Below are 19,932 nucleotides of genomic sequence, written 5' to 3' on the forward strand. Positions count from 1 at the left end.
TTTTGACCCCTGAAGTTTCATTCAAGTTCAGTTTGGAATATCTCATTCCAAAAGTCAGGAAGACTGGCGTAAAGTTATACCTAAGTCGTGCGTTAACCTTATTGTAAGAGTTAAAACATTAAAAAGACTGAATTTTCCCAGTTGCCAAAAGGATGAGCCATTCCACTAGTCCCCTTTCTTAAAAAATTTTCTTGAGCAAATTCTAATTATAATCCGTGTGTGTGTGCGTGTGTGTGTGTGTGTGTGTGTGTGTGTGTGTAACTTTTTTAAAAGCTAAATAAGCCTCTTGTCAGATAGGACCCAGGAATCTTTTTCTTCAGGTCCCGGGAGCCAACTCCTTGAAATGTAAGTATCAAGGTAGACAGTGCCCCTATGATCCACGCTCGCGGGAGTTACCCTAAGCGACTTGCTCCAAGCCGTAAGTAGCTGTTTGTCACAGAGATAACGTTTTATTTTTCCTTTGGATAAAGGCAATTAACCAACACAGACGGCCACTCCAACGGTGAACTACCAAAAATTGAATATCAAACCATGTTAACTCGTCTTACTTGAGAATGTGCGTGTGCTTTAGCTACATAAAAGGTGATATTTTTGTCTCTCTTTGCAATCTCATTAGTGGATTGCCTGTTACACTCATTCCGGTCTGGTTCGATGTTTACAGAATAATACAACTTTTTTTTCTTTTCTAAATTTGTGGAGATTTTCTAGGATGGCAGGGGATTTTTTTTAAAATTTTTTTCTCGACAATATCAATTTATTTAGGTCCCTTACTTTTACTAGCCACCCCCTTCCCACCTCCTTCCAATGGCAAATTAGAATAACTTGCCCCTTGCTCACCTCATGCGTGGCCTTGGGAACTGGTGAGAAACTGCAATCCGTTGGCGGTAGGAACCACGATTCCCAGCATTCCCAGCGCTCTGAGTCCTTCGGGCTTCCTTTTCCGGGTCTCGAGGCTGCTGAAACCGAAAGTGCTGTGCTGTGGGCAGTAGCGCCGAGATTGATTCACCTTCTCCTGTGCGGAACTCCAGCTGACCCGAGTAGGAAGCCAGACGAGCTGTAAATCATGAACGGAAGAGTGGTTTATTTGGTCGCTGAGGAAGAGATCAATCTTACCAGAGGACCCTCAGGTATGTGCGGAACGGGTCATATCTGATAGTAGGGGATTAGAGGGTGTAATTGCAGACATCTCTGCTGCTGAGCCGGATTCACCTGGCCTCGGGGCAGGCCCCAACCTAGAGGTTTCGTGCAACGCTTTGGGGTGCTTAGAGAAAATATGTTGAAATCCATCATTAGCCAGATACGGATCTGAGGAATCCACCTCAAAATCCAGTCGGATGACCACAAATATATATAGTCACGAAAGGGTTCTTTCTGCAAATCGTGCTAGAAAAGTCTTTTTAAAAGTCTACTTTTTTAGCCTGCTTGTCGTGGACACCACATCCTTCCTACCGTTGCCTGTTCTATCCTTCACCCTATGAGGGACCGTTTAGTAAAATGGGAGCATAAGCGGTGTAGACTCTGAATGCATAGCCGTTTTCCTGCAGCTAGGATCCCTCCCTCGCTCCTTTGATTTCTGGGAAATTCATTTACAGTGCCAACTAGAATGTTAAAGCAGGAAGAGCCCTTAGAAATCTTTTATTACACAGGTTCTCAAACTTGGTTCCGCCACAAAATTTCCTAGGGCTTTAAAAAAAAAAAAAAGAAAAAAGAAAAAAAGTTGATTCTTATCTCCTATCTGCAGGGATTTGGATTCAGTACGGATTTATTTTATTTATTTATTTATTTATTTAAGTTTTTTTTATGAACACCTCATGTGATTTTGAGCAGCCAAACTGCTGTCCTCTTACCCCACTGAGGCTCTTCATTAAACTGGGCTCTTGACATTACTACATTCTGCCTTCTTTCGACTTTGTTTATTTTCCTTTACAGCTATTTAGTTGATCGATTAAGAGCTTTAGCTTTGGAATTACAGTATCTGGGTTCAAATCTTGTATCTAACCGCTTACTGATTCTTTGATACTTATTGGCTCACCTAACTGATGTAAGCCTTAGGTTATCATCTGTAAAATGGGGATGGTTATAAATATACTTCATAGTGTTGTGAGAATGAAATGAGTTAATCTATGAAAAATGTTTACAATATTGCCTGACCTATGGTAAGCAGTATGTGTTTCCTACTATTGTTATTGTTTTTTTTCTTTTTTTGGAATGAAAGGCCTCACATATTTATTACGGAACCCAGCCAACCAATGCATTCATAATAGATTCAGAGAGGAAAATACGTCGAACTCTCCAGAGAGTGGTGACATTTTCAGTTTGATATGGTAATGTGATCGTGACCTTCAGACAGCACAAATATATGTGCCATCTCATGTGCAATTCCTTATAGACCCAGCTTGGTTCTTCTCCAATGTCTCCTTTTGGAGTTGTACCTTATTTTATTTCCAGTTTTCATCCGAATCCACTGGGGAATGGGACGATTTTGCTTTTGTTTCTTGGCCAGGAATCGCTTAATCCTGAAAGTCTTGTGAGAAGACATGGCGAGAAGTGGAAGCAAGAACACACCACGATGGCGGAGAAAGGAAAAGAGGGGGTACTGTTGTTATTGTTAATGGATAAATAGCTACACTGACACAGTAGATCCTACTAATACTATATTCCAAGAGTCTCTAATAAATCATCAGGTACTATGAGCCCCATCTCTGAAATGTTCCTGAAATCCTTTCACTCCTTTTTCCCTTGCCACCACCTAGGACAGCCCATCACCTTTTCTCACTGCAGTTCTGCAGTAGCTTAATCATCATGGATAGATTATTCTTTATAAAATATAACTTTCAGAATTATCCATACTTTGTGTCTTTTTTTCTTTTCTTTCTTTCTTTTTCCTTTCTTTTTTGAGACAGGGTCTCACTCTGTTGCCCAGGCTGGAGTGCAGTGGCATGATCTCAGCCCACTGCAGCCTCTCCCTCTTAGGCTCAAGCAATCCTCCCACCTTAGCCTCCTGAGTAACTGGTACCATGGGTGTGCACTGCCAGGCCCGGCTAATTTTTTTGTATTTTTGGTAGAGACAATGTTTTACTACATTGCCCAGGCTGGTCTCGAACTCCAGAGTTTAAATGATCCACCCACCTCTGCATCCCGAAGTCCTGGGATTACACGTGTGAGCCACTGTGCCTGGCCTTCCTTTCTATTATAAATAATTGGAAGTTGGTTTTACTTATTGTAATATAACCCATAACTAATATCATTATTAATATTATTATTATTTTTTTTAGAGACGAGGTCTCGCTTTGTTGCCCAGGCTGGTCTTGAACTCCTGGACTCAGGCAGTCCTCCTACCTTGGCCTCCCAAAGTGCTGGGATTACCGTCATGAGCCACGATGCCTGGCCTATCACTAATCTTAATGGATTAGTGTCATGGATTATGTGCACCTAAACTTTTGTCAAAGGTTCATTTGGTATGCCCAAGTTTCTTGGATTCATTTTTTTGCTATTTTATGTAAATTTATCCTTCACGCACTGTTAATATTTATTGACTTTTGAGCTAACAGAGAGTTACTTTTAAACCAAAGTCTGTTTTTTTGTACTTTTAATCCATTGGTAACTTGTTCTCTTAGACCAACTAAAACAATGCTAGTTCCTTTTCTGATTGCTGTCCAGGTATTTATTTAAAGGCTCTAGTTGTTCTGCTCCTGTTTTGCCTCTTTCTTCTTTATCCTAAATATCTTCAGTTATTTTACTACCTCTCCAGATGCTTGAGATTTGATTCTTGCCTTTTGCTTAAGAATTTAATGTACTTTGACATAGTCTTTTTGCTGGGGCAGCCACAGTATTTTCAGATCTCCTGTCTAAAGCAGAGCAGGACCCTGATATTATCTCTTGTTCTAAACATGAAATCTTTTAAAAATTCAGTATAATTTCACTTCATTTTTTTTGGCATTTGCAGTCATAAATTTCCTAGTGTTAGTATTTTCTCAAAACATTGGCATTAGGACAAGCTTCAAGGACTAATTAAAGGGAATAATTATATCTAGCTAGTATATTTCACCCAAAAATGGTTTGATTTCTGTATCACATATTTATTATAAATGAATGTATTTATTCACTCAGTGGCTTCCTAAATTTTCATAAGCATTTGCATGTATTAATTATGTAAGTCAGTGAACTTACTGGGAGAGTAAAGCCTCAAGTTTAGGAATGAACTTGGGTGAAAACAGTCATTTGAAATTTGGTTGGTTCAGTTAACAAGGAAATGTTTCATGTTAATCACTTATCGGAACTGGTTTCCTAGTATGTGATACTCTTCTTCTCAGAGTCTAATTCAGCTTTTCTTCCTGGTATGATCCTGAAGATAAATAGGAAGGAGACTGTCTCAAAATACCACTAGAAACAAAATATCACTAGAAACTAATCACCACTAGAAACTTCCACATAATTTTGGTAGTCCCATAAGGATCTTTCTTTCTATAGAAGAAATATGAAAATCCTCTAATTCTAAGTGTGCATTTCTTTTGTAGACAGCATTGTCCACTCTTTGTACAGCTGTGTACTCTGCAACCTGATGGTTTAATCAGGTCCAAGAACATGTGTGCCATTGCCCATTTATGTTCTGTCAGGGACAAGAATTGTGGATATTTCTGGTGTTTGGGTCCATATTATAAGGCAGTCGAACCTGTTCCTGACTGATCTGCTTACTGCAAGGGAAGTAATGAAATCTCGGGGAAATTACGACAATAGTGAAGAGGCAAAAGAAGCTTGACATGTATTAGGTTAGTGCAAAAGTACAATTACTTTCTTTTGTTTTCTTTTTTTTTGAGACACAGTCTCGCTCTGTCATCAGGGTGGAGTGCAGTGGCACGATCTTGGCTCACTGCAACCTCTGCCTCCCAGATTCAAGCAATTCTCCTGCCTCAGCCTCCCATGTAGCTGGGATTACAGGCATTTGCCACCACGCCCGGGTAATTTTTGTATTTTTGGTACAGACAGGGTTTCACCACGTTGACCAGGCTGGTCTTTACTCCTGACCTCAAGTGATCCACCCACCTTGGCCTCCCAAAGTGTTGGGATTACAGGCGTGAGCCACCCCACCCAGCCATAAGTACCACTGCTTTCAATGGCAGAACCGCAATTACTTTTGCACCAGCCTAATAGCATGGAATCTCTCCTGTTGTCTGCTTTCTCGACTGTAAGGAGGGACTTGGGCTAGATGACTTCAGAGGTCTCTTCCATCTCCAAGAGTTCATAATTCTTTGGCTCATTCCACATGTTATTTTATGACTCCTACCATTTGGGGCTTTGTTTGTTTTGTTTTTGTTATTTGATTCCTGCCATTTTGGACTAATAGTATGAGCTGAAGAATTTCAAAGGCAGTGGCTACAATCTCAAATGTCTTCAAGGGTTGAACAGTTTATCTTTTATCTTTTGTGGAACGCTGTTTTTTTTTCCTATAGCTTGATTATAGTGTCTAAGGCTCTCACTTTTTCTTTATCAAATTGAAAGTCTCTTAATAAGTCTTAAAACTCAGTTACTCTAAAAAGTATGACAAGACTCTTAATGTGTTTTTTTTTACACTGCAACAGGTAAGAGATTGTCCATAAAGACAACCTTACTGTACATTGAGTGCTATGATTAGGAATCTTATTTTTAGGTCCGAGTCTCCAGTGGGTTTCCGCAAGTTACTCCTGATATGCCATCTTTAAAGAGGGAAGAGAATATTTATTTTCTTACTTTCTTTAAAGGCTTTGGAAAAGATGATGGGTTGATGGCAGTGTTTTAATAATGACTGCTAAAGGAGGTATTGTCTTTCTGGTAGTGTGCTAATTACTACATATACATATATTATATATACCGCATATATACTATACATACATACATACTCATTTAATCTTCACAGCAACCCTGAGTGGTAAATATTTAATCCACATTATTAGATTGGGAAATTGCCTGAGAGAGGTTAAAGACTTGCCCAGTTTCTAATGCTAGTAAATTTCAAAGGATTTTAACCCAGGTGTGTTAATTCTGCTATACCATATACTACTTTCCACGGCAATAGCCATGTTTAAGAAGTTGACTGCCAACCTTTCCCCTGACCTTTATTTTATTATATCATGCCTTACTCCCAGAAGCATTTGAGGCATCTTAAATGACTAACACAACCTACGGTGGAAAGTTTTTATTGCTTGCTTTTGATAGAGCTGAGGGCATATCAAGGTTAAGTAACAAAAATCAAGATGCCCCATTAAATTCTATCATTTAAGCCCTTGTAGACCTGTCATAAGCTTTGGGTTTCATGCTAACTGAAACTGTTGCTAGTAGTTTTCTGATCTGTTCCTTTCTTCACATATCAAATGGATGTGAGACTAAATGCTATATCCTTGCTCTATTTTCTCTTGCTTACAAGAAGTCTCACCTTCATGGAGTTTACAATTCAGTAGAGATATGATGTCCACATATGAAAAATTAAATCTCACTGCAAAGGTGCAGATAGTTAAGGAAAATGATGAGCAGGTAGTTAGTGGGAGGGCAAAGGAAATGTGGAAAGGAGCATGGTAATCTGACCCTGTGTTGGGAAAATTCAAGAATGCAGCCACTGCTGAGAACCATTAAAATGGTCAATTAAAAGATGGAACTTGTGGGTCTTCTGGAATGGGCAGGCTTTAGGCTAGGGCCAGAGTCAGGGATGAGTATGGCATAAACAATAATAGAGAGAAGAAAATAAGCAGAGCATATTCTGAGGTTAGTGAGCAAACTGGCCTGGACAAAAGGGAAGTTTCCTTTAGGAGATTCAAGAGAGAAGAAGTAGCTGAGTAGTAACCTGAGTAGGTGGAGATCAGATTATGGAGAGTCTTTAGTGTTAGTATGGAAACTTAACCTTTCTCTGAGGTTCTATCTGGATTCTTTCTACTTCCTAATCATTGATTAGGACTCAGTTCAAGAGTTACCTCCTCCAGGAAGCAGTCTTTACCCGGGATAGATGTTCTCTTAATGTCTATATTATACATCATTTATAGATTGCCTGTAACATATTCCCATGTATTGCCAAGCTAAGCACTTTATCTTGTCCCCTCCTAAAAAGGAAGAGATGAAATGGTTATTATCCCCATTTCAGAGATGAGGAAACCTTGACTTCTGCATTATATAACTCTTTTAAGTGCAGATTTGGATCCAGGTCTGTGTGACTTAAAATTCCAAGCTCTGAATCACTATAAATAACTTTTTTTTTTTTTCTGTTTGCTTTCTCACTTATGTCTCCTCCTTCTACTTCACTTTGAGCTCTTCTGATTCAAACAACATATATTTTATTTTCTTTCATTTGACTTTTATTTTAGGTTCAGGGGTACATGTATAGGTTTGTTATATAGGTAAACAGTGTCATGTGGGTTTGTTCTACAGATTTGTACCAGGTATTAAGCTGGTACCCATTAGTTATTTTTCCTGATTCTCTCTTTCCTCCCAATCTCCACCCTAAGTAGGCCACAGTGTCTGTTGTTCCCCTCTATGTGTCTATGTGTTCTTATTATTTAGCTCCCACTTATACATGAGAATGTGTGGTATTTGGTTTTCTCTTCCTTTGTTAGTTTGCTAAGGATAACGGCCTCCAGCTGCATCCATGTTCCTGCGAAGGACATAATCTTGTTCTTTTTCATGGCTGCAAAGTATTCCATGTTGTATATGTACCACATTTTCTTTGTCCAGTCTACCATTGATGGACATTTAGGTTGATTCCATGTCTTTGCTATTGTGGATAGTGCTGTAGTGAACACACACATGCATGTGTCTTTAATGTTTTTTTAATGCTTTGTCTAGTGCATGACACACGGTGGTCAGTAAATGTTCATGAAATGACTGAGCAAACCAATAGATGTAAGAATAATATAATGGAATGTTTTTATATTTATTTATTTGTGACACAGGGTCTCACTTTGTCACCCAGGCTGGAGTGCAGTGGCACGATCTTGGCTCACTGCAGCCTTGACCTCTTGGGTACAAGTGATCCTCCTGTCTCAGCCCCTCAAGTAGCTGGGACTACAGGCGTGCATCACCACACCTAATGTTTTTATTAGCCGTATTTTTCATAGAGACAGGGTTTCATGATGTTGCCCAGGCTGGTCTGAAACTCCTGAGCTCAAGTTATTCACCCGCTCGTCCTCCTAAAGTGCTGAGATTACAGGTGTGAGCCACCACACCCGACGTACTTATTTATTTTTGAGACAGGGTCTCACTCTGTCACCCAGGCTGGAGTGCAGTGGCACTATGACAGTTCACTGCAGCCTCGACCTCTTGGGCTCAGGTGATCCTCCTGCCTCAGCTTGCTGAGTAGCTGGGACTACAGACATGCGCCAGCACGCTTGATTACTTTTTTTTTTTTTTTTAATTATTTGTAGAGATGAGATCTCACTATGTTGCCTAGTCATGCCTTGGACTCCTGGGCTCAAGTGATCCTCCGCCTCAGCCTCCCACAGTGCTGGGATTCCAGGCATGAGCCACTGTGCCTGCCATAATGGGATGTTTTAAATAAAGAGAAGCAGTAACATGATCTGTTTCAGCTTTCAAAAACTGGTATACATGGTTCTTCACTAAATACAATTCGAGAGAGAATGAGGATGGGCACATTGTATTATGAGGGATAGGAAACTGGCTAAGATACCAGAAACAAGGAGAAGGAGTAGATGGAACACCTCTTGGAGAGAGTCAGGTAAATGGAATAATTCTCTAAAGATTACTTCAAGGATCTTTATTAAGATCTTTTCAGATCCTATTAAGATCTTTTCAAAACAATACTTAAGAAAAACTACAGTAAAAAATCTAGGAATTACATTGGGAAAATAGAAAGGCAAGCTGATAGATGTTCAACTGCAGAAACATTTTGTGAAGCCATGTGACTAGGCAAAAAAGTGGTCAATGATTACATGTGATAAGTACACAATTATTTATTGAGGGAAAAATAGCCAAACATACTTAGATGATAGGGTCAGAACTGCTGGTTTCAGAAGACTGAAAAGTAAAGTAAAACTATTTTTAAAAATGTATTTAGCATTTATTATGTGCCTACCCTATGATTAGGAATCATGGACACTAGAATAAAGAATAAAAAATGATCCCTGTTTTTAAGAATTTTGCAATTCAAGCCAGGTACTGTGGCTCTTGCCTGTAATCCAAGCACTTTGGGAGATCTAGGAGGATGACTGCTTGAGGCCAGAATTTCAAGACCAGCCTGGGCAACATAGCGAGACTCCCACCTCTGCCATAAAAACAAAACAAAACAAAATATTAGCTGTGTTTGATGGTGCATGCTTGTAGTCCTAACTACTTGGGAAGCTGAAGTGGGAGAATTGCTTGAGCCCAGGAGTTTGAGGTTGTTGTAGTCCTAGCTACTTGGGAGGCTGAGGCAGGAGAATTGCTTGAACCTAGGAGGTGAAGGTTGCAGTGAGCTGAGATTGTGCCACTGCATTCCAGCCTGGGCGACACAGCGAGACTCGGTCTCAGAAAAGAAAAAATGCCAGAATGCTTGAGTTCAGATCCTTACTCTATCACTCACTAACTGTGTAACCTTGTGCAAATCACCTCACTTCTATCTGCCCCAGTTTCCTCAGCTATAACGTGAGAGTATTATTAGAATCTACTTATAGAGTTGTGAGGATTAAATGATTTTTTTTTTTTCTTTTGAGATGGAGTTTTGTTCTTGTTGCCCAGGCTGCAGTGCAGTGGCGTGGTCTCGGCTAACTGCAACCTCTGCCTCCCAGGTTCAAGCAATTCTGCCTCAGCCTGCCAAGTAGCTGGGATTACAGGCGCTTACCACCACGCCTGGCCGATTTTTCTGTATTTTAAGTAGAGATGGGGTTTCATCATGTTGGCCAGGCTGGTCTCTAACTCCTGATCTCAGGTGATCCACCCATCTTGGCCTCCCAAAGTGTTGGGATTACGGGTGTGCACCACCGCGCCCAGCCGATTTTTGTTTTATAAATACATTTGTAGTGACGATTCTGTACCAGGTACTGTCTTAAGCACTTTACCACAAAACAACTCATTTAATTCATTGAAGTACTTTAAGGGTACTACTATGTGGGGATTAGACTTTATGGGGCAAGAGTTGAGTCATCTAGGAAGGGTAGGGTAAGCTGTGTCAGTAATTTCAGGGATATGGGGCTTCTATTTCTATTTTTCCCTCCTTTTATGCCTTAGTTTATTAAAAAACCCTATTACTGCAATAGTCCTTTCCAAAACAAACAAACAACAACAACAAAAAAAAAACCAAACCTGTTAGAAGCTCCCAGAAACATTTTTACCCTTGCGAGGTTTCCCTATAACTGGAAATGTTAGAAATTCCTGACCTAGGTGTAATTTTCAATTCCAATAACAGTCAATTGACTCCAGTTGGGCTTTGTATATGTACTAGGTACTGTATTGGCACAGGAAGTACAAAAATGAATATAAACTAATTACCTTGTCTTCTAGGAATGAATATTGCAATAGGGTAATGAGACAATTAAACAAGTAATTTCATGTTTTCAGGCAAAGGGAAGAAGACATCCAAAGTCATGGAGATAAGCAGTAGCTGTGGGTGGGGATGGGTGAGGATGATATGGTGAAAAGCGATAGCAAATATTAAATTTTGTTTACTGTATAATGCAAAGTAGAGAATGTCCAAAGATGGCTAGAAAAGTAGATTATGGGGATTTTGAGTTTAAACTTCATCTTCTACATTTTTTTTTACTTTGATTTTTATCTTGGGGATATACTTAGAATTTCTTTAAAAATCATTTTATCATATTTGCCTACGAAATAGTAGAAAAAGTCTACTGTAAGGAGGAGACTATAACAAATTTTTTTTGCTTAATACAAAATCGATGCTTTGAGAAACTTTAGCCTTTTATTATTGACTAATATTAAGTTAGTGCAGAAGTAATTGCAGTTTTTCCCATTTTTTAATAGCAAAAACCACAGTTACTTTTGCACCAACCTAATAAGTAGGCGTCATTAATAAATGTTGAAAATGCTTGCATTTTTATACATAATCACCAGGTTCATCTCAACTTTTTTGAGGCATGATTCAGATTCAATGAAGTGCAGGTGTAATCACCCAACGGGTTCTTCTTGCTTGCTGCCTAGAGGAGCCAATTTATCAAGACAGGGGAATTGCAATAGAGAAAGAGTTTCATTCACACAGAGCTAGCTGTACAGGAGACTGGAGTTTTATTATCAGTCTCCCTGAAAACTCAGGGATCAGAGTTTTAAAGGATAATTTGGCAGGTGGAGGGTCGGAAAGTGGGGAGTACTGATTGATCAGGTCAGAGATGAAATCACAGGGAGTTGAAGCTGTCCTCTTGTGCTGTGTCATTTCCTGGGTGGGGACTACAAAGACTAGATGAGCTAGTTTATAGATCTAAGTGGTGCTGCCTGATCCATTGAGTGCAGGGTCTGTAAAATATCACAAGCACTGATCTTAGGTTTCACAATCGTGATGTTATTCCCTGGAGCAATTTGGGGAAGTTCAGAATCTTGCAGCCTCCAGCTGCATGACTCCTAAATCATAATTTCTAATCTCGTGGCTAATTTGTTAGTCCTGCAATGGCAATATAGTCCCCAAGCAAGAAGGGGGTTTATTTCAGCGAAGGACTGTTATCTTTGTTTCAAAGTTAAACTGTAAGCTAAGTTCCTCCCAAAGTTAGTTTGGCCTATGCCCAGGAATGAACAAGGACAATTTGGATATTAGAAGCAAGATGGAGTCAGTTAGGTCAGCTCTCTTTCACCATCATAATTTTCTCAGTTACAATTTTTTGAAAGGCAGTTTCATAAGCATTTTAAATATAGAGTTTATTCTGTAGTTGTTGAGTGTGTTATTCTGCAAAGGTAACCTGATGCTCCTGGTGTGTGTGTGTGGTGGTAGGCCCCCTCCTGCCCTGCTTATGCCTGACTGGCTACCTACTATAACAATATGATTTTAACATATAAGCCTAATACATATCTGTTGGCCTTCCAGGGGTTCCTTTTGGAAAAGACTTAATGTTAGAATTTGAAATTTGGTTTTGGAAAGCATGTCAAATAATGCAGGTTGAAAACACTTAATCAAAACAAGATCACAAGACACAATAAAATAATAGTCATTAATTAAGTCAAGGTGATAATTGAAAGCAAAGACCTTTATTCTTTAATAGAAAGGAGACTTGGTTTCCTAAACAATCAAAAGACCTAATAAAGACAGCACAAGACCAACACATCTTTCTCTCTTTCCATTTTTGTAGATTACTCAAAAGGTGAACAAGTCTTTTATTATCTCTTAGTATATGAAAATATTGTTTAAAAGAGAAAACCAAATTCTACCTTTGCATCAGTATATTGTTAATGCTAAAGCTAACTTTAATAAACAAATCCATTTAATCTCAATCAGCTGTGAACACACAACATTCCCATAACTCTTTTATAATCTATTAAAGAGCAGATCAGTGGCCCCCAAAACCCATTATTTTGACTCTGGCCTTGCATCAGTATGCTTTTGATATTAATGCTCAATTTTGATTTTGATGCTCAATTTTTTAAAAAGTGAAATAATCCCCTTCTAATTTTAGCCAACTTGATCACTCACAAAATTCATACGATTCATGTTCCACAAAACTTCTATTAGGTTGGCACAAAAGTAATTGCGGTTTTTGCCATTACTTTTGCACCAACTTAATACAACCTGTTCAAACCTTCAGTTTTGTCCTATACTTCCTCTTTGATATTGGCATTCTACCTTAGAATGGAAATTTATTATACATTTATTTCCCCATTATCATTCATTCATTCATTTTTTTTTTTCCATAAACCTACAATCTGTTTAAACCTTTAGTTTTGTCCTATGCTGACTTTTTGATATTGGCGTTCTTCCTTAAGACAGAAATGTACATTTCCTTCTTTCTTATTGATTGATTTGATTGATTGATTGACTGACAGGGTCTCACCCTGTCACACAACTTGAAGTGCAGTGGCGTGATCACAGCCTACTGCAGCCTCATTCTCCCAGGCTTTGATGGTCCTCTCACTTTAGCCTCCTGAATAGCTGGGACTACAGGCACACACCACCACACCTAGATAATTTTTTGTATTTTTTGTAGAGATGGGGTTTTGCCATGTTGCCCAGGTTGATCTTGAACTTTGTACTCAAGCAGTCCACCCACCTCAGCCCCCCAAGGTGCTGGAATTACAGGCGTGAACCACTCTACCTGGCCCTCCTTATCATTTAATTTACATTTCTTTCCTCCTCCTGTTGTCCACACAAAGTTACCATGTAAAGAAAAGTTATCTCTATTGTCAACTTTCTTCACATCTTACTTTCTTCATATGCACTGTATTTAGAATTGTTTCTCTTGTATTCAGTAATTTTAATTGTATATATTAACTATAACTTTAACTCTTAGTAACCCTAATTTCCGGTGAAGAACCTAGGGAGTAAGGTAATTTTCAGCGGTTTTATACCAGTATTTGTAGATAGAACCATTTCATAATTTCCAGAAAGATAACCTTCTCAATCTGTTTATTAACAGATCTAAATATATTTAGCTTTTCTGTACCATATAAATGACTTAGACATTTTATAATTATCTGTTATTTAATTTAGCATAACATGATTTTAAGTTTCTGAAAAAGAGTCTTAAAATTATGAAAAACTTGCGTATACACTTTTATACCATTTACATTCATTTAATTTATTCATTCTTAACAGTTAGACTTGAAAAGGTCATTAAACAAAGCTGGCCATCATCCCAAGTTATTTATTTTTGTGTTTGTCTTTAAGACAGGGTCTTGCCCTGTCACCTAGGCTGGAGTAGAGTGGTGCTGTTATGACTCACTGCAGACCTATAGCAGTGCACCACCATGCCCTGCTAATTTATTTTTTGTTTTTTATTTTTGTAGAGACAGGATCTTGCCATGTTGCTCAGGCTGGTCTTGAGCTTCTGGACTTATGGATGTTAGCTACCATGCCTGGCCTCAAGTTATTTCTTTGTTAATAGTTTCCACAGCTTGTGAAACCCTGACATTACATACATGCATATTTTGCTGATCAGAAGCTACAGCTATTTTCATTAAACCAACAAAGTAGTCTTACTTTAGTAATGTGAACTAAAAGGCATTTGAGTTACTTTCTGTATTTCTGATAAAATACTTGATTTAAGAGATTACTTTTAAAGCCATTTTGTTACTGGAAAGGGGTCCTGATCCAGACCCGAAGAGAGGGTTCTTGGATCTCACACAAGAAAGAATTTGAGGCGAGTCCATAAAGTGAAAGCAAGTTTATTAAGAAAGTAAACAAATAAAAGAATGGCTAATCCATAGGCAGAGCAGCCCCGAGGGCTGCTGGTTGCCCATTTTTATGGCTATTTCTTGATTATATGCTAAAGAAGGAGTGGATTATTTATGCCTACCCTTTTTAGACCATATAGGGTAATTTCCTACATTGCCATGGCATTTGTCAACTGTCTTGGCGCTGGTGGGAGTGTAGCAGTGAGGACCACCAGAGGTCACTCTCATCACCATCTTGGTTTTGGTGGGTTTTGGCTGGCTTCTTTACAGCAACCTGTTTTATCAGCAAGGTTTTTATGACCTGTATCTCGTGCCAACCTTCTTTTTCACGCCGTGACTAAGAATCCCTTAACTTACTGGGAATGCAGCCCAGCAGGTCTTAGCGTTATTTTACCTACCCCCTATTCAAGATGGAGTTGCTCTGGTTTAAATGCCTCTGACAAATTCATTAGAATGTTTTCATGTATTTTGTTAGTGAAATATCACGTACACATGATGCATAAACATAGAGACATGCAGACACAGAGACAGAAGCAGATCTTATAGCATTCTAAGATTCTTCGTTTGCTAGTTTGCAAATAATCTCTCCCTGTTTAGGCTACCACTTCCTTGATTACTTAATTCATTGCCCTAAACAGTTGTTTAACTAGGTAGCCCTAAATTGCAAACATTACTCTTAGGTGAAAATTTATACCCCCAGAGGCACAGAACTTATGTCTATATACCATTATTTGCTGAAACAAAAAGAATCAATCAAGATAAGATTGCCAGGAAAAGTATCTTTAAACATAGGTAAGGTTTGTTATGTAAACTTTAAGCCAGTGTCTTTCCCATTGTAAAAATTTCTAGCTGCTTGGGTATAGGGGGATGCCCTTACAAATGGAGATTTCCTTTATAGAAGTAAATTTATTTTACATAGAGTTTCAAAGTAGCCAGCTCAGTGCTAGAAAGTTGTATTTTGGAGACTAATCTTGTTAGATACTTAGTTTGTTTCTTGATTAGATTACTGACTTCAAAGTGGAGCCCTTTCATGAATGGGACCAGGAAAGTATTTCCAGTTTCCAGGGCCTAATACATATACATTTAAAAAATTTCGTTGTTTGTTTGTTTGTTTCTTCTTCTTCCTTTTTTTTTTTTTTTTTTTCAGCCTCCCGAGTAGCCAGGATTACAGGTGCCCGCCACCACACTTGGCTATTTTTTTTTTTTTTTTTTTTTTTTTAAAAGGTAGGCTCTCATTATGTTATCCAGGCTAGTCTTGAGCTCCTGGACCCAAGTGATTCTCCCACCTCAGCCTCCCTGGGACTACAGGTGCACCACTTGTTGTCTCAGTGTGGACTGCCTCAGGGTCTGATATTAAGTGTCTAAAAACCAGGCACATTTGCAAGGCAGTGCATCTGGATCTTTACAAATCAAGGAAACCACTTTTACAGTGAATCTTGGGTCTCCACAAAGAGCAAAATGCCATGATACCAGGCCGCACAAACTTCCGTAGTGCACCTCACTACAAAGACGTTTCTCTAAGTGACTAAGCCACACCTTTCTTACCTAAATGTTTAAAAAAAATAAAATAAAATGAGTAGCTGCCTGTAGTAACAACCATTCACCATAAACAACTGCTGTTGGTCACCTCCATATTGTAGCTCTTGTCAGTGATTTACCAGCCATAACATACACAAAGGTCTCTCTCACAGTACAAAGTAATCTCTGGTACTATCAAAAGCCAACAAGATCAAGTAATGCAGTATGGAAGAGAGCAGAGTTTTAGATATGAGAGGAACCTGTCCATGACTTTTCAGACTCCACAAGAAGACAGAATACCCCAAAAAGGGAGTAAATGGTGTGTTTTTTCTGTGTTCTGTGTTCCTTAAGGGATGTCAGTCATTAGAAGTCTCCTTTAGATTTCTTCCTGTGTTACCAAAATAGCAAAAGGAAGGAAGAGCAGAGTAGAAAGAAGTAGAACAAGTTTAGCTAGGAACAGTGGCTCATGCCTGTAAACCTAACTGTTTGGGAGGCAGAGGTGGGAGGATCACTTGAGCCAGGAGTTTGAGACCAGCATGGGCAAAATAGCAAGACCCTGTCTCTACATAAAAAAAGAAAAGAAAAACATTAGCTGGGTGTGGTGGTGTGCTCCTGTAGTCCCAGCTATTTGGGAGGCTGAGGTGGGAGAATCACTTGAGCTTGAGGGATTTAGGCTGTAGTGAGCTGTGCCACTGTACTCCAGTCTGGGCAACAGAGCAAGAGCCTGGAGATTTTAAATTTTGTAAAAGGCCAGTGAAGTTTTATACTTTTCTCAGGAAAAATTATGCCAGCAAGATTGGAAACAAACAGAGGACTCAAGGGATCAAACGTATTTGAAAAGGGGTCTCAATTGACTGAAAACAAAAACAAAAAAACCCGCCAAGAACCGGGATCCAAGAGAGGAAAACAGAAAGTCCTTTCCCCCCCACAAAAGATAGCCTAAATATTACTTTTAATTAAACTTTTTTTCTTGTATTTAAAAAAATGTTAAAGAGACAGGGTCTCACTACATTGCCCAGGCTGGTCTCAAACTCCTGACCTGAAGTGATCCTCTCTCCTTGGCCTCCCAAAGTGCTGGGATTACAGGTGTGAGTCATCATGCCCAGCCCTAAGTAAGCTGACTTCTGATCAGAGAACTCTAAAAAATAATCTTTTCAAATTCTTATTATCAGATTTTAACCAAGACAGTTATAAGGTAGGTCTCTCATTCAGTTTGTATGGTTCTAAAACCAGCTTTTTTTCCCCCCCTTCTTGTGCTTGCAAATGAATTATTTTATACATTTCAGAGGATCCCTGTTTTGGCTGTTGCTGCTTATGACCATCCCAAGTTAGGTGGGTCCACTTTCCTAGATATTTGCAAGAGGATGTCCCATAAGTGTTATATTAAATCATGCTGGTGTTTCTAAAAAGAGCACTCGAATTTTGAAGCTTAATTTTTCATAATTTATGAACTTTTCAAAAGTCATAAACTGCTTCTTTGGCTTTTGAAAATTATTCAACTTGCCTGCTTTACAGTTGGGTAAGGCTGGAGAACATGCCACACGCCTATGTTGGAAATCAACCTTATCTGCATCTAAGTAAATAATTAAAATAACTTACCAGATTTTCCATCAGAATTAAGAATTGCTAACAGTTATCATTATAACATGTAATCGAGACTACTGAAAATAGATTTACATGCAAGGTGTGTAAAGAATGTAAAATGTGTCTTTAGTAAGAGTATAAGAAGGCATGGGAATATAAATTTTTGCCTAGAGGGTTAAATGATTGTTTTAAATTAGGTGAGATAAAGCTAAAGGTTTAAACAAATTGTGGAAGGTTTGTAAAGGTTAATCTTAAAAACAAAATTCTGTGTGGGAATACTGACTGAATTTAAAAGGATATTGTTTGGTTTTTTAATAAAGTGAACTTTGGAATAAAACCACAAGGGTTTCTTAAGGTGCTGTTCTACTCTTTAACAAAAATTTGTAAAGGAATTGTCAAGATAAAGATAGAGTTTAGTCTTCTTCAGGTTATATTTTGGTGAATAATATTAGTGTATGTTCCAAAATTGTATGAGACTTCAAAAATCCAAATGTCTGAGTATATGCTGTCAATCATAATTAGGGTTATTGTGTTGGGTTATTGTAATCCACAGAGGTGACCAAATTTCTTAGTCATTTGTGTTTTTGAATGAAATGACCCTAGGATATTTTGGCATTCACAGACAATTGTTGTCTTGTTTTGATCCTCTTCAAAAGATGGTTATAGTCCTTGAGTACAGGTTTGTGATAACTTTGGAGATTGTGAACAGGAGTTGACTGAGTGATCTGAACTGATGGAAGACTGAAATAATCCTTTTTGAATTGTGCTTGGAACATTGCTGATCATTTGTTTTGTATTTCAGAGTCAAGGAAATGTTTCTCTTTTTTGCAGCTTTTGACAATTGTAGGGGTGAACCAACCAGTGATCTCTGACTGCAGCTCAAAAGAAATAAAAGGGGTGGGCCGTCAAACTCCAAATGGTCATGGAAATGGAGCCTCGGATGATGGCTCCCTTTTACTGGGCACCCTTGGATAGGACCCTGAGAGAAAATCTGCTGTTTTCCCCAAAACAACGCCTGTCAGCATGAAGCTGACCCTTAGATAGGACCCTGAGAGAAAATCTCCTGTTTTCCACAAAACAACACCCCCTGTCAGCATGAAGCAGTTAAGAGCAGTCATCGTCCCTATCTTAACAGCAGTTAGATGTTACTCTTCAGAGGGGGAATTGATGGCAGTGCCATCACACTGGCTGCAGCAGGGAGATGTGGGCGGTAACAGCAGGAGCGGCTGCGGGATCAGCAGTGGCAGTGGTGGGTCCCCTGTGCCTTGTGTCCCTGGGGCAGCCAAATGTGTGTCCCCCACCCTCACATGGCCAGGCCAAACTCACCCCCAGGTCCGAAGCCTCTGTTGCTTCAGACCCTGGCCCTGCATTGCCACTCTTGCCTGCTGTCACTGCAGGGAGAGCTTGGAGAGGAGGTGGGGCTGGACCCGGGGCAGCGCCATGCTCCATGGAGCCAGCGGGAGCCAGGGACAAGCAGGAACCCCACTGGAGCCTGCTGCCCTGGGGGCTGTGCTATGGGGCCAGGCCGAGACGTGTGCCCGCAGGTGAGCAGTGCAGTTAAGCAGAGAGGGGCCCTGAGGCCAAGCTGGGCCTGGGGCAGTGCCGTGCTTATTCACAGAGCATGGGGGCTGGGCCAGGGGTACAGAGCTGGGGCCGCACTTTGGGGCCCCAGGGTGGGAAGTGGGAGCGGCACCTGCTTTGGGAACCTGGCCAGCAGATCACCCACCACACCCACCCCACCAAGGGCACTGCACTGGGTTCTTGCACCTTGGGAGCAGGCTCCACGGGGCCTCATCCCCGGGGTCCGCCCTGCATCATGGTGACTTCTGAGCCTGACACTTGCAGTGGCCGTGGCTGGGGCCCACTATCTGCTCCTGGAGGCCCCCCACAGGCAGGGCTGTGAGCCAAGCGACAGGGAGCCCCAGGCCACCCCTCAGCACCAGGGCCACAGCGGAGAGCCTGTGGTGATGTCACTCCTGCCCTGGATATTGGCCCTGACCCAGTGAGGACCTGGAGCTCCCACCCCAGGCTGTGAGGAGGCACAACTAGGGCTGGCTGCACACTTCATGGAGCAGATGAGAGCTCCGCCCTCCCAGGTGCAAGGACCTAGGCATTTTTGCACTCTTCACCCTCAAGGGCCCAGGAAGGTTCCCCTTGCCCCCACAGGCTCAGGGGTGTCTTTTCCTGCTGCCTGGCCTCTCCCTGCTCCAAGCACCTGCTCTGATCTCAGTGCAGGGTTTGGGCCAACCTGAGTGCTGTCAAAGCTGGGCCCAGTGTGCACACACTTAGGGCAGTGCTGATACACCAGCCCCCCGCTGCTTTGGCCCCCCAGACTTTGGGTACCAACAAGCATGAGGACAATCCTGGGGGTGCTGAGGGCAGCTTGGCACTGGCCTGCAGGTGCCCCTTGGCACAAGCAGCCTGATCACCATGGATGGCAGCAGGAGGCAGACAGTCTCCTGGGTGGAAGGGTATTGGTCCCTGGTGAGGCCCCACCTTCAGGCCAAGGTGGGCCTGAAGGCTGGGGGCTGGGCTGCCAGTCCTGCAGAC

At 40.5% G+C, this 19,932-nt stretch overlaps 2 protein-coding genes across 2 annotated transcripts in view; both read left to right on the forward strand.

Annotated features, from left to right (window-relative positions):
- Nucleotides 1–935: 935 nt before the first annotated feature.
- Nucleotides 936–19,932, forward strand: part of LOC105536912 (synaptojanin-2-binding protein) — a 46,159-nt gene continuing 27,162 nt past the window's right edge. Inside the window, exon 1 of the mRNA XM_011976398.1 lies at nt 936–1,127. Within this exon, the coding sequence (XP_011831788.1) occupies nt 1,064–1,127 (64 nt within the window). The 5' untranslated portion in view covers nt 936–1,063. The remainder of the gene's footprint in view (nt 1,128–19,932) is intronic.
- LOC105536911 (cytochrome c oxidase assembly protein COX16 homolog, mitochondrial) overlaps nt 965–19,932 on the forward strand; it is an 82,085-nt gene continuing 63,117 nt past the window's right edge. Inside the window, exon 1 of the mRNA XM_011976396.1 lies at nt 965–1,127. The gene's annotated coding sequence lies outside the window, so the exon portion shown is untranslated. The remainder of the gene's footprint in view (nt 1,128–19,932) is intronic.

This window comes from Mandrillus leucophaeus, unplaced genomic scaffold, assembly GCF_000951045.1.
Source record: "Mandrillus leucophaeus isolate KB7577 unplaced genomic scaffold, Mleu.le_1.0 Scaffold1651, whole genome shotgun sequence".
NCBI lineage: Eukaryota > Metazoa > Chordata > Mammalia > Primates > Cercopithecidae > Mandrillus > Mandrillus leucophaeus.